Genomic DNA, 27420 nt, shown 5'->3' with positions numbered 1-27420 from the left:
AAATCTCCCCTTTTATAGCTTTCAAACCTTGGCAAGTATAAAAATGCTGCAAACTATTATAAGTTCACAGGAAAGTCAATCTTGCCAAGGTAATTTTGTTCTGTTTGGTAAAGTACATGTCATCACTAACACATAAACACTTAGGACCTATGATTTAATTGTCTCATTCTAGCGTTTCCACAGAAGGGCTTTTAGCAGTTCCTTCAAGAGCAAAACCAGAATTGTTACTTTATGAATGTAAAAAGTAGGAAGAATTAGTCATTTTACACATCTTCACACACAAACAGATGACACATTACCAAGAAAATCTGAATGGAAGACAAAACAGTCAGCATGTGGTCACACAGAATTTGAAGACATATAAACAATATAAATTTAATTCTGATTTAATGATTAATTCTTTAAAAACTTAGATTTACAGTAAGCCCTTTTCTGAGGGTCTGAAGATCTTAAGAGACGCTGAGTTGCCTTCAATTTTCACCAAAATTGACTTAGAAGTGATGCACTAAAGCAAAAAAAAAAAAAAAAAAAAAAGAAAAAGCCTGAAAACAGCCAAGTTCCAATATCCAGCCCCTAGAAATTACATAATGCCAAACGAAGGTACGTATACGACTTGAATTCCACTTCCTCCATTGCATGACCACACATCTTTTTCTCTCTTCCCAGGATTTCCACCCTATCTGGTGCAGAGGATGGTGCTGCACAGGGCAAAAGCAGCTACACCCTCTGTGCACGGTAGGGTGCTGGTGCACAAACGTACGAGGCAGGACTCAGCAGTTTCCTCCTTGCTCTGCATAACCCTTATTGGAGAAAGCATGGGAGAGGAGCAGCCTCCCTCCTTCCCTACTCTCCAATGCCAGACTGAACAAGGTATTCATCTGGATGATTTTTATCTTTTTTAACCCAATAAATCCATCATTTTACCAAAGGAAAAAAACCTGTTTTTTTCCCTCAATTTGTGGAACTGTAATATTTTACTCAGTTTTAGCAAACATATTGTGCCATATATTATTAAGTTTTCTTTACAGACCTAAATAGTAACGACAAAAGGTTGCAGACTCAGACCACAGCTGTACAAATAAAGCCTAAAACATAAAGAGCAGAATACTTGTACTGTGATACCAGATAATCTAATCATACAGATCAAAATTATTCACATCCAGTTCAGATATATTCAGATAACAGCTTGGTTTTCATGTGTCAATGCGCCATAATTAATAGCCAGCCCTGTGCAAGCGTATGGTAGTGAGGAATGACAAAACCCACAGAAGCAAGCGCTCAGGTTGCAGAGCTGCCGCCAAGCAGTTCAGGTCCTTTGGCTAAATGGCCAGAAACAGCAGAAGACCATATCCAATGCTCAGACTAACCCTCTTCCTCTCCTTCTGTTTTCAACAGATGTTCGGAAATATTAACCTCTTTCTAAACTTTCCCTTGAGAGCAACTGCAGATAAAGAATCTTTTCTGCTTTAAAAGCAGGTGATCATGAGAGAAAGCGAAGAGTTTCCCTTGGTGGCCACTCTCCGGTATCTTTCTCCTGCTCTACAGGCAGTTCTTCTATTTTAATTCATCCATGTCTACGGGAGCTATTTCCGCTTGAGACACCTGCCCTATCTGGAAGGGTATGGGGTCTTTTGCTGGAAATCCAACCACCTACGCAAGCAGCCATTGATGTGGGGAGCGCCGAGGGCCACAGTCACTTGACTGATCAGGTTCCTTGCTTTGTGGCAAACACGTTAACTACCAGGACCCCTCTGCTTTCAAGCTCTGCTTCACCGTCAATCACAGTTTGGAGGTAACACAGACAACTTCCAATATATCTTTCTAGATAAGTTAACTGTTCTGTCATATCTAATCAGGAACTTTTTTTTGTTGCCAAAGATCCTTCATATTCTTTTAACCACTTTGAGGCTTGTGGTGGTCCTCTAAGTCCATAACATGTTTCAGCAAAAATATCGTGGAAGGTCTAGTCCAAGCAGATGCAGCCTGTCTCACAGACAGCCAGATGTTAACACTGTAACATCAGTTTATTTCAGCTTACTTCCAATACTTCGCTTTTCTCTCTCCTTAGTTGTTCTCAAACTCCACGATCATGTTGTTCCCTAATGGTTTGGCTTTTCTTATCATCATACCTCCATATTTGCCACCTTATTGCCTCCACTATCAACTGCGGATAAAAACTTACAGTTTTTTCCATACACTTGATTAATCATTGCTCATACAAGCCGTTTTTTAATAGGCTCTTTTTCTATGCAATTAATTGCATATTTTCACCCTTAAGCCATTAGCAACCTTCAGCTTACTTTCAACCGAGTCCTTTGCAACCTGGCCTCGGGCAACGAACGTTGCTTGGAAGTTCAGTCACAGAAACAGGAGTTATAAACCATTTGCAAATTTTAAAAACTAGCTTTGTTTCTGTCTGCAGTTACCCTCATCTGCCTTTGACAACTTCCCTCCCATCAGCTTTGGGCAAGGGAAACTTTTGATACGCTGCCGCCTGGAAACGACAGCTCGGTATTACCTGCACCTTTCCCCCATGGAGCCCAGCTCTGTCACTGCCCCACACTTGGGGTCTGATCTGGCTTTACTCCTTCCACTGCTTCTCAGCAAGCACTGGCCTTCCCCTCACTCTCCTCCGAGTTGTCAACACCTCATAGCATGACCACTTCCATTAACTTCTTCAAAAGCTGGGTCACAGAGTGGTCTTCCCTTGCTCATTTTGAAATATTCTCGCTCGCACGGTGCTGTGGCAGCCCTACTCCGGCAGGTTGAGACAGGTGCCGCTCCAACCAGGGAGTTTGGTAATCTTCCTGCAAAAATTGAAAGTAATTTCTTGCTTTGGTTTCTAAGCAGAAACTTTACTAAACAAAAAAAGGAAAGCATTTTAGTTTCTGTTTTGAAGGTGTCAATGGTATATATTTAGGTTGAGGGTTTTACTTTTAAGTTAAGTTCTTGTTTGACTCATTTTTATTATTTAAGTGATGAAGTTTAATACTCCACATGACAGCTAAATGATTACCACAGTTAATATTTTCAGCAGTGTATCAATATTTTTTCATACCAAAAGCTGTCTTAACCAGCCTATAGAAACTTGTATTTGGTGGTATCTTGTTATAACCAGGTTGCTAGTCCTGAACTCCACACGCCCCAATCAAGACCATGCATTGCAACGGAAGTCCTGCCCAAATTAAAGCATGCTCAACATCCACACAAATTTTGAGGAATTTAGAGAAATTTTTCTTTCTTCTTTACAGAGGATGTACAGACTGCAATTTTCCAGTAATTCAGGCCCTAACTTATCCGCAGTCAATTTTTGTTATGCCGAAAAGCACATCCTGATAAGATGCTCACGTTGCAACCAAACTTCAGTCTTCTCCAATTTCAGTTAAATTTCAGCTTGGATTTTGCCCTGAACAGCAAAAAAATTATTGATCAAACAGACAGCTCAAGTATTGAACCGCCTAGTCAAAGGATCAGCAAACACTAGAATAAGCAGACCTATCATATTTATATGCAAATGCAGAGACTTACACTTGACAGACTATATATGTCATCTCTTGAGTACAACCTGACTGGGCTTTAGCATCTTCCCTTGCTTCTGGTGCATTGCTGCCTAAAAACTGAAGTTACTTATTTTCAAATAGTTCACTAGCATTTAACAGGCATCAAGATGTCTGTGTTTGCTATACAATGGCAAGCATTAAACTCCCAAGAATATTAGCATCATTTACCTGTATGTGACCCAAACCTACAGAAATATGCCTTCAAATGTAAAAACTGACTCCCACCTACGTTCTTTCAAACTTCCTATTTTTTTGTGCAGCAGCTGTGGATCCAGGTGGGCACACCAGGAGGACAGACCTCATTTTTAACAGTAATGGTCTACACAGACAGGTGGCAACTGAAAAAGCCACTGAAAGACTCGCCACGCCACACACCACGCCTGCTTTGCCGACGGCGTCATAAACAATTCGGGGGCTGATTTACCGACGAGGAGTCGGGCAGCGGGCGCTCGCTGTGACGAAGCGCAGAGGCAGAAGGCAGCTGCCCAGCGCAGCGCAGCCCTCACCCGAGCGGCACTGCCTCCGACCCTGTAACGCGACGCAGCGTCGTCCTCGACAGAGCTACGCCGATGTACGTCAGCCGAAGAAGATGTGGCCGCACGTGTGACTGCGTCTGCCTGCCAAGGAGCAGGGCAGCGAACGGAGGCGCGGCGCGGCCTGCGTCACGCTCTCAGGCAGCGGGACGGCAGTGAGAGCACCGCAGGCTCCCCTGATCTTCTGGGGGGACACCGGCTAACTCCTATTTCTCCTCACGCTGCCTACTGGGATTCTGGAAGGACTGAGGTGCCTGAGAACGTCCCCTCCGTGCACAGTTTGAAGCCTAGAGGCCGGGATAAATTAAATAATCTCGCGACTATGGCCTATTTTGTGCCATTATGTTTTGTTCGTACAGATAAAAGAGCTCATTTTACAACGACAGCATTAAAGTACCTCTAAAAACCACTAAAAATACTTTACAAGGGTGGAGGGAAGTATCCGTACAAAAGCTGACTGCGTCCAAAACTCCCTGTAAAAAAACCCACGCTAGTGGGAATATGCTTTGGGAAACTAGCTGCTTAAAAAAAACTTAATATGCTTATCTTAATAATCCTGATGCCATTGCCACCTTTCCATTTTTGTACAAACTTCCTTTTCTCCCTCAACCCGTAAAGCTGTACTTCCTTTACTTCAGCCACAGGCCACCATAACTGGACTCAACCCCAGTGTCACTTCATTCCAAAAACAACAATATTCCTCACAAGCCACACTGGCTGCTTTCCAGACTGGGGGGGGAGGCAGGAGAGGGAGGGAATATGCTAATTTAAAAACACATACGAAAAACCCCCACCCCAACAACAGTCACCCAACACACTGCTCCAATTCTGGATCAATTTGCATTGTCAACAGATAAATAATTTTAACTTAATTGTGCAATATTAACACTATACAGCTGTTAAAGAAGACACAGTTCAGGATGAGGATTTCTGATTTTCATCTGATTTACTATGTAATCAGTTGGTGTAATTCCATCAAAAAACTTTTGATTAAACACCAATTAAAAAAACACCAATAGCTACAAGACAGTTTAGCACCAGCCAACCTGCCATATAACTCCGTTGTTCTTTATAAACAATTTTTTCATTCTGACTTTGTGATCATCTCTTTCCATTTTCTGAAATAGATGTAAGCATGCTAAGTGTTAGGGACTGCCAATAAAACTTCCATCTGGTAAGAACACAAAAGTCACAGGATTTTTTTTTTTAAACAAGGCTTTAGCAACATTTTTGATCCACTACAGAACAAATACGCAGCTCAATGGGGGAAGCAAAAGAAGGAATCAGTATATTTCAGCCTAGCATATTAATGGAAAACAATAATGAAATGTATATATTTAAGATGATACACATTTCAAAAGTTCAGCCAAAACAAGAGCTCAATAACTGCAAGACTCTTTTCAGGCCAGTCTGAACAGCTAGGCTATGCTCTAGGGACAGGAATAAGCCACTTTTCTGAGCAAGAAAGAAATCAGGAGTAAAGTTCACAGCAAAATACAACAAGCAGCAATGAGAAACACCAAACTTATTACCAAGATAACATCATGCAAGTAAAAAATATTTAAATTAAATCCCCGGAAGGACAAAGGTTTTGGTTTATTTGTACTACTTCGTACAGTATTTCCAGTTCAAGTTCCTGTAACAGAGTTTTTTTTACGTAAAAAGGCTCTAATTTTTGCCATCCCCAAACGGCATCCTCACTGGAAGGAAAGAATGCATTGAATTTCCATTTCGCCAGAAATCTCTATTCATACTGGAATACAAAGAGATAAGACAGATTCTCGTAATGATGCTTGGAAATAATCTGCCCTGAATTTCAATGTATTATTACATTTTCAAGTATACTTTGCATTTAATTACTCGCTTCACCAGTGGTTGCTCATTACACATAAACCATGTCAATCTAATCACTCTAAGCATTTGTAAACTGCTGCTCTCTTAACAATACAGAAGATAATGCATTTTAAGGTCACTGTATGTATTCTTTACAATATATAGTACACATTAATGTACAGTAATGTAGTATTCATTTTCAACCAGACTAGGACAAAACCCTTATTTCACTGAATATACAAAACGATCCATAGAATATATTTTCTAGATATTAAAATACAAATCTAAACATTTATGTTGCCAGGATTCACAATACGGTGTTAGGCAGCAAGAACTGGAGTCAGCAAGAAGTTTCTATGCTTTCATCATCACGTGTACATCAGTGCTTATCTGACTAAATAGAATGCATCTACAAAAACCGTGTACCCCAGCACCAGCCTAAGGTGTTTCTGAATTATACAGCATCTATCCAGATGAATGACAGAAACTTTCACTCCCACATTTGAAATTCAGTACCCATCCAGGTACCTGTTGTACCCCAAATAAAACAACGACCAACTTGTGACATCTGTAATTCTGCACTAACTGGCAGAAGAAGCATAGATGTTAAAACGGGACAGGGAGGTGTTACTAAGACTACTGGGTAAGACAGCGAGCAACACTGGGAATCCATGGTCCTTCCCATACACCATTTTCAGGTCTAAACAAAAATGTCTCAAAGATATTTGAGCCTTTTTCTCTCCACCACATGAACAAAGGGATGACGCTGTGAAAGTATGGCAGCTTCCCTTCCCATCCCATAAACAGCCATAGTAAGTTCCTTACAGAAAAGTACATGACATGACTTCTAAGGTAATCAGACACCAATTAGTAACAATTACCAAATATTAATACTAATTATTGAATGCATGCATCTTCAAAATTTGCTTGCAATGTTTAAGTCTCAAAGAAACGACTCCATGCTCTATATTCTGGATATGCTGTGCATGCCAGTAGACGACTTGCAGTCACCGCTCTGCAAACCCAGCTAGCTGGTTCAACTGGACAATGGCCCCTCGGCATGGCATCTCTGGGAAGATCTCAGCAGAGGTCTTTCAGCCTCGTTTTCTTAAATAAAACAAGACCTTGAGAAACACATTGCCTCTAAACATCTAAAAATTAAGAAGCTAGCTTGGAAAGCCTTAAACAGAAGGAAAGTGGCAGATCACAGTTGCTAAAAACAGGTTTCTTTTTCATTTAGCAATCCTGTTGCCGCACTTCAAGCTTTGCTAAACACGCTCACCACTGAGCACTCGCGTAATCCACCAGGCTAAAAAGGACTTGGAGGGCTAAGAATGGGCAGCCATAATTGCCTTCCCAATTATTGGTTTCAGAAACAGCGAGTTTAAAATGAACTCAAACAATTACCACCTCTTCTCACAGCGACGTACGTGCCTGGCCATCCAAGCGGGAAGGGTGCCTGCCAGGAAGCAGGTTCCCCTCGCCTCTCCTGCGGCAAAAGCAGCGTGAGCAGTGCCCAGTGCCGCCAGGGCAAGCTGTGGCCACGCACGGGACAGGAGAGGGACTGGAAACGTTTGCCCTGGGCTGGCCAAGGAGCACTGAAGGACAGAAGAGGAGGATACACCTGGGTGCTGCTGGCCACCTCTGGGAAAGTTTAAAAAGACTAGAATTGGAGATAAAAACGAGCGTGCTAATGCAGGGTAGCAGGGAAGTTCAAACAAACTTTTTTGTTCTTATTTCTATTACGTTACTGGTTGTAATTACAAGCTGTAATTAGTGAGAGCCATCAAATCAGGTGTTCCTACTGCACTGGCTGAAGCTCCGAAACCTCACGTCAGGGTATTTTCTATGATATGCCTACAAACATCTGTTTTCTCTGAAATGACAATTTCTCCTACTTGCCAGAGATGCAAAGAGGGACCTAGAAGCCAGTGGGCAAGTATCTACTGTCTTTGCTGCCCCTAATTTTGATTCTGTCTATATTAAGAAGTTGTACACAACAGCTTAAGTTTTAAGTAGCTTAATACAGCCTTGTGTATGGACTGTCTTACGGACAGAAATATCCATCTGGCCTGTATTTCCCAAAATTCATGTGCAAATAAAGTATCTTTAAATTCAACTATTTCAAGACCATTGCTGACGATGTATGAGAAACTCCACTTGTTTCTCTTTTCATTTGTTGGTGATTTGGGATTGGCAAGGATGGCAGCGGTTCAAAGCAGAAGGGAGAAATACCATCACATCTTCTATCATCTCATTCAGGATCAAGCAAGCAGAGCTCCCAAAAATCAGACCACACAAGAGGCAGTGGGGAGCTCCCCACAGTTAGTAGAAGACTTTGAAATGCTGCCTCACTGCTTCTCAGTAAGAAACCCTTGATCAGTTCATCTGCATTTGAAAGCCCTCCTCCTCTGGCTGGATATAGATATACAGTGGAGTGTGTCTAGTGAAAAGAAAAACAGATTAGCTTTATTTTCAAGATCTCCTGCAAGTAAGGTGCAGAGAGGTGTGAGATTTCTAAGGTCAGAAGCTATTGTCTGACTTTGGAAGCAGCCAGCTGAGATGAGATGCTGCAGATCCTAGACCACTTTAAAAGGGTATGGAAATGTAATCCATTTGCCTTAACATCCTGAGAATAAAGAGATTTTGCTCGTTTGTTTGTTTGTTTAAATGATGGGATTTCAGTGAAATTAAACCAAGGTAGTTCACAGATGTATTCAAATGCTGTAACTTCTGAATGAAATAGGCACTGTGAATGAAAGCTTCAAGGTCCTGTGCTGATCCTTGAAGCTGAGAGCCTGGAGGAGATATTACAAAATCACAATTAAGTGCACATCCTTATCTCCTCTAACTAATCTCAAGCCTGTAAGTAGAAAACATGGTCCTTCAGAGGAGATGAACAGGCAAGGAGCGCTGTCCCCTGTTAAGAGATTCTCCCAAATCTATGTTCAGCTCCAGACAAAAACATTTAGCAGTTTTCCTGTTCAGAGTGGGAGAGGTGCCAAAAAGGAGTTTATTTTGGGGTCTGACTACACAGAGAAGTAGTATCACGGAGTTACATCTCATTATCCCTGGAAGCAATGGAGTAACACTAGTAGAAACCTGCAGAGGCCAAACGTGACCTTCTCCTCCTCAGCCACTCCAGAAACCAGCCCTCTCTCAAACCACTAGAGGGATGCAACGATGTCTCATGGGTGAAGAGCCTTCACACAGAACCTGAAGAACAATCAAGCCCGAAGTCAAGCCGAGCCCAACCAGCAGTCAAATGGCTGCTGTCCTCTAAAGGAGGAAGGCTTGCTCCCTTTCTTGCCTTTCTTTTCCTCCCTACTATGCATGCCCTAGCTGTGATAGCCCATTTTTTTCTCTGCACTATCAACATGCTTGACAAGCCCTTCCCTGAGTCACCCTAACTTACTGAAGTTACAGAGTCTACAGACTCTCTGCTGCACATGTTTCCCGCTGTTTCAGTAGCCCACAAAAACACACACCGAATTCTGGCGCAAGCCCAAGGTAGCTAGTGCATGGTTGGGAGCTGGAGGAAGGCCGGAAGGCCGGAGAGGGGAATGCTTTACCCTTTTTGGAACTGACAAAACATTAAATCATCTCACCGCGACTCCACAAATGCCGCCTGGTTTTACCCAGTGCCCGGGCACAAAGCGTGCTGTGCTGCAAAGGCTGCTGCTCCAGCAGAGAGACCTACCAGCATGGAAAGGGGAACACCTGCAAGAACAACCACTTCTCTCCTGCCCTGACAAACTAAGGACAATTGTCTAGAATGGTGGTGGCCACGCATGTTGAAGTAAAATATCACTATAAATCCTTAGCAACCACCAGTTCACCCTTATTCATTTTTCTGCTTTTTCCATATAGCTCTAAGCCAGATGAGGACCACTTTCCATAGCCTTATGAACCATAAGCTAAAGAGGAACTACCACTAACCTAGACCTAAGAGCAGCAAGAACTGGATCACAGTGTTCTCTTTACAAGTATTTTAAAGTAGAAAAATCAGATTTTTTTCCTTTGGCAGTACTTACATTTCTCACAATTACATTAAAAAAAAAAAAGAGACTTCTTGAGAAATATGAGTTCGAAAGCATTTTTGATCCAAAGAGAGTTCTTACCACCATTTCAAAGGGATATGCATGTATACATAAAAGATCAGGTTAGCTCAAACATTTAGCTCACCAACTTCACAAAGTCCACTTTATAGAAGGTGATTGTACAGTTTGTTCTCTACGTCAGTATGATGCAGGCACTAGCCATTTTATCTGCTGAAGCAGAAAAAAAAATTAAGTAACCATCCAGTCTTATGACTGCTTGCCATAATTGCGCTGCCTATCTAAAGTTCAAGTAACCTTTTATCCACTGTTAAAAAAATACATTAAAGATGGTAAAACAATAAACTATATAATTTCACACTTGAGTATCTAATCACTGAGGCATTTTACGTTCCCTCTGTTTCTGTGTCCAGTGATCATAACGGTCTTCTATAGTCTGAAGCAACACTGAAAAATTATTAGGACTACTGTGGAAAGGTTTTAGGAGACTAATGGACTCACCCTTGTGGTTTACCTAATTGGGCTGAAATCCCAAATCTGCTTAAACTTCCAGGACTTCTCCATCAACTTCAGCTGGCTCAGGATTTTATGGAAATTTGATTCTTTATGTTTTGCAAAAACACCAACAAAAAGATTGGTATTTTTATCCAAAGTTCAAGCAACAGAAGTTGTTCAGTTTCCTGTCTTCATTAGTTTTGTTGTCAAACAACAAATACCACCCACACATGTACTTTTAATACAATGAAACAAATGTCACTGCAATCATCGTTTGGGACTGGAAAGTTTGGCAAGGTGCCAGAGCGGTGAAAGTGATCCCATCACAGATTGTTCAGCAACACCAATAACACTAAATTCCTACATGTTCTGTTTGGCAACATGCTACAGTGAGAAACAACACAAGTTCATAAAATTGAAGCTGATCACCACAGGAGCTAATGAACACTCTTTCTATTCACTTTATATTTCCTGTTCAATTTTCACAAATAAACAAAAACACTTAATAAGAGTGTCTCTCTCAGCCTGCCGTCCTTCTGTAGTCTTTGGGCTGGCCTCAAGCAGCGGGAATGGTTCAAGCTGCTCACTATTTTTAGAAATAAGCAATTCAGTAAATCACTTGAAAGTATTACAAAGCCAATGGGCTCTCTCATTCTGAGGGAAACAAATGATAAAAGAGCATCATTGCTCAACCCACAGCAGCATTTACAGAGCAGACACCAGCCAGGTCAAAGCTCCCATCCTTGAGATGGCCAAATAGCACAGTTTGAGGCACAGATTTATCCCCCAGTCTGCTAAGATCCCTCTGGTGCTCTCCTATCACTGGCATTTCTAATCTAGCAGCTGGGAAAACACAGAGTAGGACTCCAGGGTTCAAAGCTGATCTACAAGACTGTTAGGCTTCTCCATAACCTTGGGTCAGAAGCAAGGTTGGAAGAGCACAGGGTCAGGAAAGGCATAAATGGTCCGTGCATCTGCACTTGTTGTAGGACACATTACAAATGTTAATTACCAGACCATGGAAAGCATTTTCTGAATACTTAAGTTTTCAGATAAAAAAGTCACTTCTATCTTCAAGGAGGAGAACCCAAGGAACTACAGGCAGGTCAGGCTCACCTTGATTCCCAGAAACATGATGGAGCAGCTAATCCTGGAAACCATTTTCAGGCATGTGAAGGACAAGAAAATCATCGTGAGCAGTCAGCATGGCTTCACCAAGGGGAAGTCATGCTTGGCCAGCCTGATGAGCTTCTAGGACGAAATGACTGGCCTGGTAGGTGAGAGGAGAGCAGTGGATATTCTCTATCTAGACTTAAGGAAGGCTTCTGATGCCATCTCCTGTAACATGCTCATAGACAAGCTGTTGATATATGGGCTGAATGAGCAAGCAGTGAGGACAGTTGGAAACTGGCTGAACAGATGGACCCAGAAGGTGTTGATCAGCGCCACAAAGTCTAGTTGGAGGCCAGTAAATGGTGGTGTACCCCAGGGGTCAATCCTGGATCCAGTCCTGTTCAAGATCTTCATTACTGAACTGAACGATGGGGCAGAGTGCATCCTCAGCAAGTTTGCAGGTGACACAAAACAGGGAGGAGTGGCTGATACACCGGACGGTCATACTGCCACCCAGAGAGACCTCGACAGGCTAGAGAAAGGAACCAACAGGAACCTCATGAAGTTCAACAAGGGGAAATGTGAAGTCCTGCACCTGGGGAGTAACAACCCAAGGCACCAGTACATGCTGGGGGCTGCCCAGCTGGAAAGCAGCTTTGCAGAAAAGGCGTGGGGGTCCTGGTGGACACCAAGTTGAACTTGAGCCAGAAATTTGCACTTGTGGCAAAGAAGGTGAATGGTAGCCTGGGCTGCATTGGACAAAGTATTGCCAGCAGGTGGAAGGAGGTGATCCTGCCCCTCCACTCAGCACTGGTGAGGCCAGACCTGGAGTGCTGGGGCCAGTTCTGGGATCCCCAGTACAGGAGAGACATGGTGTCCTGGTTTTGGCTGGGATAGAGTTAATTTTCTTTCTAGTAGCTGGTATAGTGTTATGTTTTGGGTTCAGTATGAGAAGAATGTTGGTAACACACTGATGTTTTCAGTTGTTGCTAAGTAGTGTTTACACCAAGTCAAGGATTTTTCAGCTTCTCATGCCCAGCCAGCAAGAAGGCTGGAGGAGCACAAGGAGTTGGGAGGGGACACAGCCAGGGCAGCTGACCCAAACTGGCCAAAGGAATACTCCATACCAGGTGACATCATGCCTAGTATATAAACTGGGGGAAGTTGGCCCAGGGAGATCACTGCTCGGGAACTAACTGGGCATCAGTCAACCGGTGAGCAACTGCATTGTGCATCACTTGTTTTGTATATTCCAATCCTTTTATTATTATTGTAACTTTATTGCTGTTATTATCATTAGTAGTTTATTCCTTTCTGTTCTGTTAAAACTGTTGTATCAACCCATGAATTTTACTTTTTTTCCCCTGATTTTAAACCCCATCCCACTGGGTAGCGGGGAGTGAGTGAGCGGCTGCGTGGTGCTTAGTTACCAGCTGGGTTAAACCACAACACATGGACATACTGAGAGAGTCCAGCAAAGGGCCACAAACACAATGAACGCACTGTAGCATCTGTCCTGTCAGGGAAGGTTCGGAGAGCTGGAACTGTTCACCCTGGAGAAGAGTGAGATCTTACTGATGTCTAGAAGTACCTGAAGGGAGGGTGCAAAGAAGACACAACCAGGCTCTTTTCACTGTTGCCCCGTGACAGGACCAGAGGCAATGGGCACACACTGAAACACAGGAGGTTCCCTCTGAACATCAGGGAACACTTTTTCACTGTGAGGGTGACTGAGCACTGGCACAGGTTGCCCAGGAATGCTGTGGAGTCTCCCACCTTGGAGATATCCAAAATCCATCCAGACAAGGCCCTGGGCAGCCTGCCCTGGGTGTCCCTGCTTGAGCAGGGGAGGTGGACCAGATGAACTCCAGAGGTCCCTTCCTACCTCAACCATTCTGTGATTGTGTGATAAAGACTGAGCAACACTTCTCTATCCACCAGTATGTACTGCACACCTGAAGGCAGCCAACTGATCATTCTCAACTGAACTCATTCTAGACTGAAAACAGTCCAGCAAATAAGGATCAAAACTTTTAGTGGCTCCACTGTACCCCATTATTCTCACATAGTTACAGTTTTCTAATACAATTAATTTTAAGGGCAAAGTGGTGATGTTTGGTCTGTGTCCAACAAACAACAACAACAAGATTACATCAAAAATCCTCAGCAAATTACTCCCATCCATTCTTTTTTATGGGAGAGTGGAGAAAAAATACCATCTTACAATCTCACCACGCCAAGCTCTGCCTCCAGTAATACATACTACGTATAAACTTTTTTTATTTTTAATGAGGAAGAAAAAAAAATCCCAAGTCTAGTCATGCAGTTTCCACACCAACTTCACTAGCCAGGTTTTCACTCAAGGACTGCAAGAAACTGAATGAAGTTTGAAATTTAAAAATTAATTATCTAGTTACAAAAATATGGCTAAGCTGCTGGTGTTTATCTGCTGCTTTTGTCTCACCCTTTAGTTATTCCCCACAGTCCATCAGTATCCATTCATTATCTCTTGTGTTACTCTTCAACTTCACAGAAGAGGGTAGAGCAGGATCACGCTTGTTCCGAGTTTGTACATAGCCTAGCCTAACAGGATCCTGCTCCAAGATCAGAACATGAGTTCTGGTGTTCTAATAACTAGTAGGATTTATAAAAATATCTTTATCGTTATTAGTCTGAGAGGGAACATTTCAGTTTACTCTTAGGTTAGCATGCAAATTCCTAACGGGTTTTGGAGATCTCTCCACCACTAAGCAAATGTGGTATCTGAAGTTTGCATTTTGCAAATTGCCTGTTAAAATATATTTGCACACACATATGAAAGCTAAATTAAATAGCACTTTGCTAATCAAGCAAAAAAAAAGTTTGTTTTGCCCAAGATGAGCCTATAGCCCATTCAAACAGTGAAGCTGAAAGTTTGATTTAAAGGACAACAATGAATTCACACCTGGCTTTAGAAAGAATGCAGTGAAAAGGAGCAAAGAAGCAGAGAGCAAATTCAACCCAGCCAAACAACGCACGTAAGTAACAGGCAACTGATTTCTTCCAGACAAACTCTGAAGATTCTTCTACATCCCATATACCACACAGATGTCTATCTTTTTAAAAAAGGCAGAAAACCAACCCAAAACAAAACAAACCACAAAAATCATGTCCAAAAGCATAGTTTCTCCTGGATTAACTGAGACTCCTAACAATATCTGCCATCCCCACGCTGAAACCTCTGGCACAGACCTGCATGTGCTCCATACTTCGTACTTGTTGCAAATTCCACTTTGCAAGGTGGGCAAAACTGAGCCCAATGTGCATTAAGTTGAAGTCTTGCTTACGCAGCTTGGGCCTTCATATTCCTCCGGCATCACGGCACAGCTCTCTGGGCCTTTAGTTTTCAGACTCTTCATCTGCCCATTTCCCATGATCCTGGGAGCTGCATATTTGCAGGAACAAATCCATTTGCAGGAAATTCACCCTTCTGAACTACCAAGAAGTGCTCACACACAAGCTAGTATCTCGAATGGATAATTTCACGGGGGGTTATGGTAAGGTAAAGGGCAGAGACCACGGAAACATAACGCTTGAGGAACAGGAGCAGCCCCCATAGTCAGCTGGGTTAGAAATGTCCTCTGTCCATACTCTGAGCCTGGCAACAGAAATTGGGCTGGAGATAAAGTGGCAGCTCAACTGGGCTAAACAGAAGAAAGCACTAACCCCTTTACTGTTTATCACAGTAGAGAAAACATTGCAACATGTTGGCAAGTTATCACAAGCCTATGTTCATTACCAGCCCAAATCCTCAATCATAGCGCTCTAGTGATTTACGGGAAATTAGCATAGCTCTGCTACTTGCAGTGGGGCTTGCTTCTAAGTACCAGATAAACTGAGCATCGCAGACCGCTGATGGACCCTACTTCAAAACCTTCTCTCTGTATCACCAAAACCAGTAGTTTCCACAGGGTGAATTAACCCCAGCACGGTACTAATGTGGCTGCCTGTGGTATCTGAACCAAGCTCCATACAAAAGATGAAATAAACAGGACTGTCAATTAATCCACGCTTCAAGACAATGTACTGGTAATTATGCTATTTATTCTTTTTCATCTAATTTCAGATGGCTGGAAATCTAGATGCAGCTAAAGCAGCAAGTATGGGTTGCACAGAAAGAGTTTCAAGTGCAAAATGAGTCTGTATAATCAGCACTTTGGTGTTCTGACAAAGTAAGAAAACCCAGCACTTCTCAACAAGGCTTTACAGGCTCTCAAAGTCTCTCTGGCTCTCCTGCCATTAGCCACCAGCTACACACAGCACGCTCATGCCTCTTCCAGCATCGTGTTAGAATAGCAGGGGGAAAAAAGAGCAAAAAAGTGTTCTCCAGTGTCCTCCACTTGGACATCTATATGGCTACAGCAATATAAAGAAGCAATTTTTGTATCTTCCCCATGACCAACAGTCTCACTCACTCTATTTTTTGTCACATCTGTTCTCTCCTTCCAAGACTTTAGAAATTGGAAAAATAAGATTTGTCTTTATAAAGTACTTCTTCCTCTCTCTCTCTACCCCCACGCTTAAGAGCAAGGGTCAAAAACAGACCACCTGCGGTGCAACCACACAGTGGACTTCTTTCTGGTGAAGACAACACGGCTGTAAGCTCTGATGGTGCAGGTACCTTTTTCCACTTGACTAGTTGACCAAATTCTCAGGCACTTTTAAAAAATATTCATTCCATTGCAGATCCTATGATGCATTCATCCATGTATCACAGGCACTCCACGGAAGTGACTTTGTGAAGAGCCCATGAAACCTCTAGCTTTAAAATGCCATTCCAAACAAGGGCACAGACATCAAGTGTATGTGTGCATCATCTGTATCTATACCACATACCAAAATATTGCGTGCTGCTTTTTAATTGCATTATCTGGATAGCGTATACTGCAAAACCAGCACCCAGGCCACTTTGCTTCCAAGTCTGATTAAATTCTGAAGCTCTTCTAGGACATTTCTTGTTCTGAAGAGTGCTGGACACCACAACATATTATGCTCTCTCTCATCAGTAGACACCCCTTCAATTTCCTTTGCTCCCGGACCCCAACTCTGAAGGCCAAGTCAAGGAGTCAAATGCTCCTGACCCCATGCCAGTTCTCCATTTGGCAGGAATCCTGTTTTACAAACCACAGCCAGATCGTGCCAGTCGTATTACCCTCCCACAGTTTTACAGTTGGACCTCTGCATTCATTTTATGTCCACTTCTCTCACGTTTAATCTGTTGCTTTAAAATTACTTGGAAGAACCCTTAGATTAAGCTTTACGTACTCCTACACCAACGACCCCTAAAGAAATATACAGAAGCCAAAGACAATTTCTTTAAAATGTTAAATTATAAGAGTTTTCTCAGTTTATAGTACTCAAAAGTATAAATAATGAAAGCAAAAACCGAGCAGGTCATGACAGTTAGAAATTATTCTTCCAAAGAGGGTAAATACCTGCACTTGGTTACCAAAGATGACTTGAGAGTTTATTACACACACTAAAAGTAGCCTAATACGCATTACTCCGCTCACTTCATCTATGAGGCAGATTTATTGTCCAGGGAAGTAAATACATGCAAGCACAATGTTCTTATATGCACATATAGTCTTAAATGCAAGGCAGAAATACCAGCAACCTTTACTTATACTAACAGACCTACTACTCAAAAGCATGTTGAGGGCTGACAAAGAGAATAACCAATATTATATGCAGATTATACCTATGCAATTTGATATTTCAGATTATTGTGCTCCATTTGAGAATTTCACACTTTCTTCCTATTAGGCACACAGAGGAAGTTTCTCTAAGCCTCCTCCACCACTTGGAGTTTCAGTGCGATGGGGAGACTGGTGGGACCAGACGCCCATTACGGCACCCTTCATCCTTAGGCTACCAGTCAAGTGCCAAAAGGTTTTGTAGCAACAAAGTTGTCCCAGCCTGTTGGGCCTCAGCAGCACGGACAGTCTGACCCAGCCAGACCATAACTACATCTCATGGCCTTTGACAGACTGACCAAAGAGCTACAGAGACAGGGTCCAATGACTCAAGCGGGTCAGATATATCCTGTCACTGCTATAACAAACTTGCTCTGAAGCAATATGGGGATAACTTGTAATTCTGCTGCTACTTTCCTTTAGGGATTTTTTGTTGTTGTTTGGTTGGTTTAGTTTTGGTTCCTTTTTTTTTTTTTTCCTTCTGTAGATACAGGGAGGACCCCAATTGTAATATGCTAATATGGCACTACCATTAGGCCAACCCTGATCTCTTGTTAAGTAAGAATAATTATCTAGATTAAAAAAAAAAAAAAAATCAATCCAAATGGATACCCTTTAGACTTTCATACACATTTATTTTCCATAACCAGTGCACATCTATCACATGAATCCTCCACAGACCTACACACAGACTTAACCCTACTGTCTGGGTTATCCCAAGAGAAAAATAATTACAGGAAACCCCTCACGATAAAATAATTAAGCCTAAGTCTGCAGGATCTCAGCCTGCAAGTGTGTTCAGCAGGTTGCTCCAAAACGCACCAAATTCAGAGGACTGCCCAAGCGCACTTCGACGGGATTTTAATAGGGCCTCTGCACAGTATTGCTCCGTTCAGAAACTTTTCACGAACCGCCCATCCCGGTCTCCTTAGCATAGCCACCTGCCCTCGCAGGAGCCCTCCAACGCCCTGCCCAGCACCGTGTAACCCACGCACGCCGCAGGCACGACTCCAGGTCTTGAAGGAACCTCTGTGCAAGCGGCCAGCCCGCACATCCTCCACTACCCCCGCCAGCAGCCCCGCTGCCGCGCACTTCACCCAGGAAAACTCTTTCATTCTCAACACTCAAACTACTTCAGATACCGGTGACTCCCCGCGCACGCCCCCTTTTAGCCGCGCAGCTGCCCGCCCCGGCCGCCCCGGGGCTCCGGACCCCCGGGGCCAGCCCACCGCCGCCTTCCCGGCGGGCCGCAGCGGGCACCCGCTTCCTCTGGGACTTGTAGAGCGCGGGCCCGTCCGCGCCCGGCCCCCCCGCAGTCCCTCCAGCAGCACCCCAGCCGCGCCGCGGGCCGCCCCTCCGCCAGCCGCAGGCCGCCCGGCCGGGGCGGGCCACAGCGGCCGCCCCCACCGCTCCCCCGGCCCGGCCCGGGGCACCGGCCGGCCCGGCTTGCCCCGCCCCGCCGGCCCGGCACCCCCGCCCGGGCCCCTCCAAGGGCCCCGGGCCGGGCCGGGCCGGGCGGCTGCCGCCACCGCCCCGCTCCCGCCCTCGCCCTCCCGGGACGCACCTTCAGGCTCCCCCGGAGGGGGCCCTTGCCGTGGCCGGTCGGCGCCGGGGGGGGGGGCTCCCCAGGCCGCCCTCCTCCTCCTCCTCTTCCTCCTCCACCCCCACCACCACGTCCTCGTCCTCGTCCTCCTCCTCCAGCGCCGCGGCGGAGCCCTCCCGCCGGGGCGGCCTCCAGGCGCTCTCGGCCTTGGGGGGCCGGACCCCGTCCGCCTGCGCGGCCGCCGGCCCCGCGCTCAGCCGCCGGCTGCCCATGCTGGAGCGCTTGGCCAAGCGCCGCGCCTGCATGGTGCCTCCGCCCGCCCGCCCGGCCCGGCCCGGCCCGGCCCGCCTCCCGCCGCGCTCAGCCCCAGCTGCGGGCTGCGGGCAGCGGCCCCGCCGCGGCAGCGCCGAGCCCAAGGGGCGGCGGCGGCGCTCACCGGGGGGCGGCGGTGGGTGTGTGCGGCCGGCGCGCCGCGGCCATGGGGGCCCGCGGGCGCGGCGAAGCGGGCCCGGTGCCGGCGCGGCCGCCCCGCCGCTCGCCCACCTGCTCCCGCCGCCGCCCTCCCTCCTCCTCCTCCGGCGGCCCGCCTGCCCGTCCGCCCGGCCCGGCCCGGCTCGGCCCGGCTGTCGGGCGCGGCGCGGGGTCCGCTCCCGCTCGCCCTTCCTCGCCGCCGCTGGTCCCCGGCACCAAAACCCGGACTGGATTCCCGCCGACCGCGGCTCCGCCAGGCGCTGCGCGGGGCCGCGCTGCCTCCGCCCGCAGCCGCAGGCGGGTTTCCCTGCGGCGCGGAGCGGCAGCGCGCCGGCCCCCGCCGCCCACCTGCTTCGCCCCGGGTACGCCGCGGGGAGCGGGGTGCCGCTCCGTCCCCGCCGCCGCACCCCCGCCGGCGCTTAGTCCGTTCGAACGGCAGGAGGGCCGGGGGTGCCCGGCAGCCTCCGCCCGCGGGACAGGCTGCCAGATGTCTCGGGCCTGGGTGAAGGAAGACGATTTCGCCCCTCCCCAGAAAACACTGATGGAAAAAATGGAACTTCTGGGAAAAAAGCTGAGAAGAAACTGGGGTTTTTACCAGACGAAAATTCGAAGCAGAGCTATCTACGCTCTGTTGAGGAGAAAACTCTCCAGGATGGCTAGGGAAATAACTCCGAGTTTAAATTGCAGTACTTATGCACTTTAAGCTTTGAAATACCTTTCTGAAAAGTTTTTTAAATTAAAATAGTTTCCAAACAGAGCTTTAAGTTATTGCAGTCACCATTTAAATTTATTACAGGCTTCTATACCATTTATTAAAGCCTCCTGAAATTGAGTTATACTTAAGGTTGTCACGTGCTTTTCCTAACCTCTTCCTCTATAAATAAGTTTCAAGTCTGCATTTACATGTTATTTTTCAGCCATATATATACTCTTCTCCATTTACAAGTGAATTACAGTAATTCCCTTTTCAGTGTTCAGTACCTTTCTCCCCACACACTCTGTTTTAGAGACATGCCAACAGGCCAAACGTACACGTAATATGCTGGCACAGGGCCAAGCTTCACCTCTAACGCTAGGTTAATTTGTCCCTGTCAAAAAGTAATTACATTTATTCATTTTGGAACATAGCATGCAGCGCTTTCTATGCAAGAAATTATAGATCATACAGTACCCACTCTTAAAGAAATAATGAAGTTACTTTTCATGTCAAACCATCGAAGTTGTTTCAACTTTCTCAACTCAGTCCCACAAACCTGTTGTTTTCGTTCACTCTTTCAAGGTTTCCGGAGATTGTGCATCTCCCGACAAGATCCGCAACAGAATCGCTGGCAAATTCTGGCCTATCAGGCCTTCCAGCAGTATTTCCCCATCCAGCTAAAAATGACACTTCTAGATGTTTTACTGCAGCTTTGATCAGCTGCACTGCAATGTCGGCACAGCCCATCTCGCAGCAGAACAGCAGTCAAAGCCCCTGGTACGCACCACCACGAGTTGTCCCGTCTTTTTTCCTGCCACTGCATGAGTATTTAGCTTCTTGATACCTCGTCGAGTGGATCAGTCATGTTTTTTTGAAGCTGATGTTGCATAAAGGATAGATTTGTGGAAGAAAAAAAAAAAGGATAAATGCTTTTTAGTTTTATTCCTACACTGAATGTTCAGAATTCAAAGGTTTAGATTGGACAAAAAAGTTATGCTTAAGTTTTGCCTTAAACATAGATTCCACCATGAATTTAAATGGTATTCTCAGTTCCTTCATACTTGTACCTTAAAGGCATATAAATGGAATCATTCCAATACCTCCTAGTACTAAAATTATTTTAAATATTTTGTATCATTTGAATACCACCTAAATCTAATTGTGATCTTCTGTAGTGGCCTGTGTTCACAGTTATCTGAATGATAATCACCTTACTGAAGGTCCCATTCCTATATGCTGGACACTGGGGTACGTGTTGAGAGACTTCCTCGAGGTTTTCAAAGGTCTGTATGTTTTAATTGTAGCAAAACCAGAACCAAAATTAGAAATTATATGCACCGAATGTGTTATCACTGAATTGGATAATAGGTGCTAGCATGGACACCGCAAATAACAGAATGGAGACCAAAGGATCTCTTGTAGAAAATAGTGATGATAAAGGATAGTTGGGCTTGCACAGACACGTCTGTCAACTTCCAGGACAGCTCATGCTTCAGCCTGTATTTGAACTCTGTATTCGAACTCTGTATTCAGCTCTTTTGTCAGGTTAGTTCCAGGACCTGCTCTAAGATACAGCTGACCGGACACCTCTTGCCCGGAGGTTTTGGTGGGTAAACATAAAAGCAGGGATTGTTAACCAATAATCAGGCTTTTAGTTGTCAGTTCAGCAACAATCGTTTCAAAAATTACTAGCTGGGTTCTCTGGTTTGGGAGCATGGTGGCAGGATGCAGAGAAGAGAGGCTCAGACAGGTTCTTAGGGACACGTAAAATGTCCCAGGCTGTCCAGCCTGCCTGCCTGCTGGCCTGCCTGCCTGCAGGAGGTTGCTCCATCCTCCAGGATGCTCCCTCTTCTCCTCCGGGACTCTGGCAGGTCATGGCCCCTCAGCTCCCAAAGCAGAGCAGGACAGCAGGTGAGCCCTGGAAAAGGTGGGCAGGGTGACAGAGGAAGAGTGTAACCAAATTCAAGTGGAGGGAGAGGAGGCAAAATAGTTTTGGGGTCAGGAGGGATAAGGAATGGCAGTCCAGAGTTCACTGGGCTGATGGGCAGGGCAATCCCAGTAAGGGGTTTAGAGAATACTGCTGACTTTTGATTAGTAATCTGAGCTGCTAATGCTTTTTACTCCTGCTAGGTTATCAAATGCAATGAGAAGCCAGTGTTGACAACTCTACAACAGATTGGTTAAAGATTTCTAGCACTTCTCAGGCAAGCCAGATTGGAGCTCTAGTAAGAATAACTTCTCTCACAATATTTGATACAAACAAAAGATAGAAATGACTGTTTGCTCCATTTCTTCCAGTCTGTCTGACTTGCAGTATGAATGGAGCTGAAGCTGAACCCATATTGCCTTTTCAGTGCTTCCCAGGGGAGTTAAATTGTGGTGAAAGTTTTCTAAGGATAGTCAGGGAGTCCTAGATACAGTCCTTTTCAGTATCTTCACATTCACAAACCGTTAAGAGTCAAACACAAGCCATAATCCCCTACCACCCATCAACATTTTTTCCCCGAGACTCAGTCTTGGCACCCTTGGGGTGAACTGCTGAACAATTCTGGCCCATAGCCACATCCTGACATCGAGTAAATTCTTGTGATATACAGGGTAATATGGTATCACTTAGCTAAACAGAGCTATCTCATGATTGTACTACAGCATAATATGCCTCTAACGAAAGCACAGGCTCTGGCTGTAATGATAGCTGTTTACATGTCAATGATTTCCAAGCTTATTAAAAGTTAATGTGCACATTTGCACTCCCTGTGTGTATACAGCTTTCCAACACAGCAGAAGTGTTTCAGATGCTTCTTTGCCTCTAACCTTAGCAATCAGTTCATATTTCCAAAAAAGAAATGCCTCTCTAAAGACATGAGACAATTCAAATTATAAGTATATATAAGCATATATATCTCCCTCCAGAAGCTCTTCTAGAACAACCTGTGAAGGTGAATTACAGTGACAGCTTTGCAGTTCATCTTGAATAATTATTGTCTAACTTCTTTCAGTAAATCCACTGGGCAGTTCTATGCACTAGCCACAGAAGAAGATCTAGCTTTCCCTAGCACAGCCTTCACTAGTCTATACTGATTAATGTCTGGTGGAGTTTTCTTATGATACATACTTTTTCCAAACATTTAATACAGTCTATCTCTCAGTGAAGTATTCCTCTCATTTTTAATACAATTATTTACTGATCTGTTTGACATTTTGTTCCATTCAGCCACTGCTACTTTATACTGTGATCGTGACTGCAGGCAAAGCTTGCCTGACACCACATTGCAGAGAGAGTTCCTTTTGCTTCCAAAAGCAGAGATTCTTCCATAAAGCTCAGGGAAGCACTGCTCTGTAACCACCTGGCTTGCTGGTCCCAGAACTGCTTCCATCAGGGACAATCAGTCAGCAACGCACCACGGCTAACAACCAGTAGTACGGGTGTGCTTTAGTTTGCCTCACAGGAGCAGGCGGATACATTGCAGTGTGCATTTTGCTGGACCACCCAGAATCCTACCTCTGCTAGCTCTGCTTTTTTTTTTTTTGGTCTCTTTTTCTGATGTGCCTGCCAGGAAAGAATACATTTCTTGATTTATTTTCTTTAGTCTCTGAAAATTTCTTCCCCTTGTCCATGAGTGCCAACTTTTTATCGCTAGAGGCAAGATCCCCTCTGCTCCAACCTCCTCCCAGACTGATGCTATGCTACAGTTCCTCACTTTAAAAAAAGTCTAGCAGCAAAAGGAAGCAAAGAACCCTCAATTTTCTATGCATTTAACCACTTTTTTTAAAAAAACATAACCTGCTCGAGTAGTCTTTCACTTTTTAGCGTGCAACAAATGCATTTGTTTGAGCTTTAGTATTCATACCAGCATGTGCACTAACCATGTGTGTGTTCCACTTCTCTCATAATCCCAGGCATTTGAGCCCCTGCCAACTTCTTTATTTGGGGACCTGCCTTCTCCACACCCCCTTTGTAAACTTTGCATTTGTTTTGCTTTATAGTGATCATTGAAGTTCTCACTCCAGCTGGGAGGACAGTCAGGCACCTTCAAGAACAAGGGAATGATTGACAATATTAGGCAGAAAATTGTCTACCAGATGCTGCTCAAAAGGAGAGGTGGCAACCTTCCGACCCCCTTCTCAGTAAGTGAAATCGTCGCTTCTGTGACATGCCTCTGCCCCACTCATCAACTGAGCGGGGAGCACAAGGTCACTTCTGCGTCTGGCTGTTGTGCAGCAAAATGCCACCCTGCAGACAAGGCTACGCCTTCTGCTTGAAGGAGGTTCCAGTGCCAGCCATGCATTGGAATGAAGTGGCAAAATTCATCAGCCATTACGCATTACTCTTTTCAATTACTGCTCTGAAACATTTACTAGTTCTGAATAATCTTACTGGTACGGAAAGGAATTCCGGATAGTCTGTCCTTGGACTGTGAGAGAAGGAACATCAACCAGAACTGCACGGCTTTTTTGAAACCCCTCCCCAAAGTTTCTGCTGTTATCCCGAAGTAATTTCACGCAATTTACATGTTTATGTCTCTCAGAAGGCTTTGTTTCCCAGAAAAACAGGTCAGCTTATTGGAGTTTCATGCTAGTACTAATACAATGGTTACAGTTCCGCTTTTTTCAAATTAATTAGTTTGAGGAAGACAAAGGGATGAAGTTGAAAAACAGTAAGTAAAATTTTCCTACTTAATTAGCCCAGAGTGACCACCATGGGGGTGGGGAGGTAGGGAAGAGAGAGAGAGAGAGAGAGAGGGAAAACACTTTTCCTTAACAAAAGAAGCACAGGACCAAAAAAACCATAATCAGTCTACACTGAGGGCAGAAACACAGAAAACATAGGCCTCTGTCATGCGAATGTTTGAGCACATACTACAAATATTTTTTTCTTTTTTTACACAAAAAAACCCTATTTGGGGGCATTTCAAACTTGTTTGCGCTCACTCATATGTGGTAACAGCAACATGGTGAATAATGACCCCTAAGGTGACACCACAATTAAAGGAAGGATATAGAAAAGGAAAGACGATAACTGAAATATTACTTTAAGTAAGTGTATTCATTAATTGTCTTAATTTAGGTGGAACGTCCTCTGTAAGTTAAACATATATTAAGAAAAATGCAAGCTTGGCATGTCAACTTCCTCCTCAGTGAAGTGTCAAAGAACTCAGCTTGATTCTTAGAGCGAAGGATGAATTTGCTGAGGTAGCAATTACAAAGAAACTAGCTGTTCCTTTCAAAATGAACAAATTAGATCAGGCACTCAGGAAAACATAAATATTACAGGACCACATAAAACAGTACTTACAGACTCACTTTTTACATGGAACTCCACTGTAAATCTTGTGGAACCGAGAAAAAAAACTACATAGCTGTCAGTCAACACCAGCAATAAAAATATTTACTCTAATAAATTAAGCAATGGCTACAATTTTATTTTGATCATCTTGCTACCTATCATAAGGTAGTATAGTTTTATTTGCATAAATTCTTAATGTTGGAGATGAATACTCTGCTTTGCAAACGGCATTCTGCATTTTTTTTGGCTTGCGTACCACACTGACATTAACCCTAAAGGCTAAGTACATAGCACTGTAACCAAAATTTAAAGGAAACACCAGATAGCCAGATAACTTGAGGATCACCCACACCTCAAAGATTTCTTCATTAATCAGCTGAAAGCCAGATCACTAGCTTGAAATGTAAGAGACATTTTCCATGTTGTACATGTTCCCATTTTCCAGTGAGTACAGAGGGTTCATTAAAGTTTTTTTTTTGGTTTTGGTTTTTCAGGGAAGCTCCCTGATGGAAGTTTCTCTGGAGGTGCTGCTTCCAGTCAACTCCTTAGGAGTCGTCAGAAAAACTGACGGTTTTGACAGCCTGTTTTTCCCTAATAAAAAAAGGCTGAAAGAGACAACTCTGGACTGTTTGTTCTGCTTTTCTCCTCCCGTCTCTTTCAGGAACTAGCCGCCCCGTTCTCCACATGGAAACGCGGCTGACCTCTTCCTGCCTCTCCTACCCTGCTCTCCTCCACAAAAAAACCCCAACAGCCCACCCCACGGACCTGGAAAGGCACAGATAGAGCGGACTCGTTTGGAAAACGGACGTTCCCCCTCCAGGAACACGCATGCCCTTTGCTGTCACACCGAGGATGAGCGGAGGCAGGCAGCCGGGGAGCCGGCAGGCCACCCTCTCCACACAGACCCGCCCGCCAGCCGCTCCCGGCGCTGCCCCTGGGCGTGTGAGGGCCGGGCCAGCTCCCACAGCGCTTGCTCCATGCTCCCGCCCGCGATCCTGTTCAGCTTTTGCCTCAGATTTCTCCTCCTGCCGGCAGAGCGCGGCCCGTAAACATGTGCGGCCCTGTCAGCGGGGTCCGCCATGCCCGCCCGCCCCGCCGCCCCCGCCGCCCAGCTGCCGCCGCCGGGGCGCTCGTTGCGCAGCGACGCGGAAGGGGAACAAGGCGAGCGGGGCGGGAAAGGGGGAGGGGGGGCGCCCGCCGCGCTGAGGGGAAGGCGGCGGTGCCCTGCCGCGGGCGGCGGGACGCCCCCGGCGCCGCCCGGTCTTTCGGAAGAGGAGGCGTTAAGGCCTGGGCTGCCGAGCGGGAGGGGGGGCGCGGCCGCCCGCCTTGCCTTGCGCTCCCTCGGGGTGCTGTCCCGCCGCTGTTAGTAACTGCGTATTTCCTACGCCATGGCGGAGGCGAGCGGGCGGGCTCTGCTCCTGGCTGCAGCACACCCCTCCTCTGCAAAGCTCGTTCCTTTAAGCCCTCTCCGTTTCCCTTGTGAGGTGCGGTCTCTGCGGTAGTCGGGTTTATAGTTGGTTATAAATAAACATCTCCAAGCCCCCGTTACTGGAGCCGGAGCGTTGTGTAAGAGTGTCAGCTTCCTTAAAAAAAAAAACCACCACAAATAAAACCTTGGTAATTTTCCTATGTGGAAAAAAAGTTTGGAAACTTGACACAACTAAACAGCTCAGAAACCAGCAAATATATAAAATGTGGCTCAATCACACCTCATGATTGTTGAGCTAAAATTGACTAACTGGGAACCTATGGCTTGAATTCGGTCGGGACAATTTGTACTCCAGCAGTTACCTGTTTTACAGACATAATACAAATGTAAGCATGTAATATTAAACACGTTGTGGGTTTTGGGTAGAATACATTTAGTATAAAATGCAATCAAGGTCACACTAATTGCTGTGGCAAGTTCCAGTTTTTCAACTGCAGCCCCCCCCCCCGCGCACCGGGAAATGGCAAAAGCTCTTAAATTTCACTTACTAAATCTCTTTTTTTTCTCTGGCTGGTGGTTAGGGCTTTGGTTTTGTTTTGAGACAGAAGATCTAGCAAAACTAAGTTTTGAAGTGGCACTGTGTTAAGTGTTTTCTTGTGATTATTT

The 27420-nt window shown here is 45.1% G+C and overlaps 2 protein-coding genes across 2 annotated transcripts in view; both read right to left on the bottom strand.

Annotated features, from left to right (window-relative positions):
* LOC115340206 (zinc finger protein 704-like) overlaps positions 1 to 19016 on the bottom strand; it is a 111332-nt gene extending 92316 nt beyond the window's left edge. The window contains exon 1 of the mRNA XM_030011404.2: positions 18892 to 19016. The gene's annotated coding sequence lies outside the window, so the exon portion shown is untranslated. The remainder of the gene's footprint in view (positions 1 to 18891) is intronic.
* Positions 11972 to 19237, bottom strand: LOC115340045 (zinc finger protein 704-like). Its single transcript, XM_030010838.2, is given in 3 exon segments — positions 11972 to 12124; positions 18892 to 18954; positions 18957 to 19237. Coding segments are annotated over 3 exon segments (435 nt in total). The 5' UTR covers positions 19176 to 19237.
* Between the last annotated feature and the right edge of the window lie 8183 nt (positions 19238 to 27420).

The sequence above is a fragment of the Aquila chrysaetos genome, chromosome 4 (genome assembly GCF_900496995.4).
Source record: "Aquila chrysaetos chrysaetos chromosome 4, bAquChr1.4, whole genome shotgun sequence".
In the NCBI taxonomy this organism is placed as follows: Eukaryota; Metazoa; Chordata; class Aves; order Accipitriformes; family Accipitridae; genus Aquila; species Aquila chrysaetos.
Note: the sequence above shows the minus strand (reverse complement) of the source record. Positions and strands in the feature narration are given on the sequence as shown.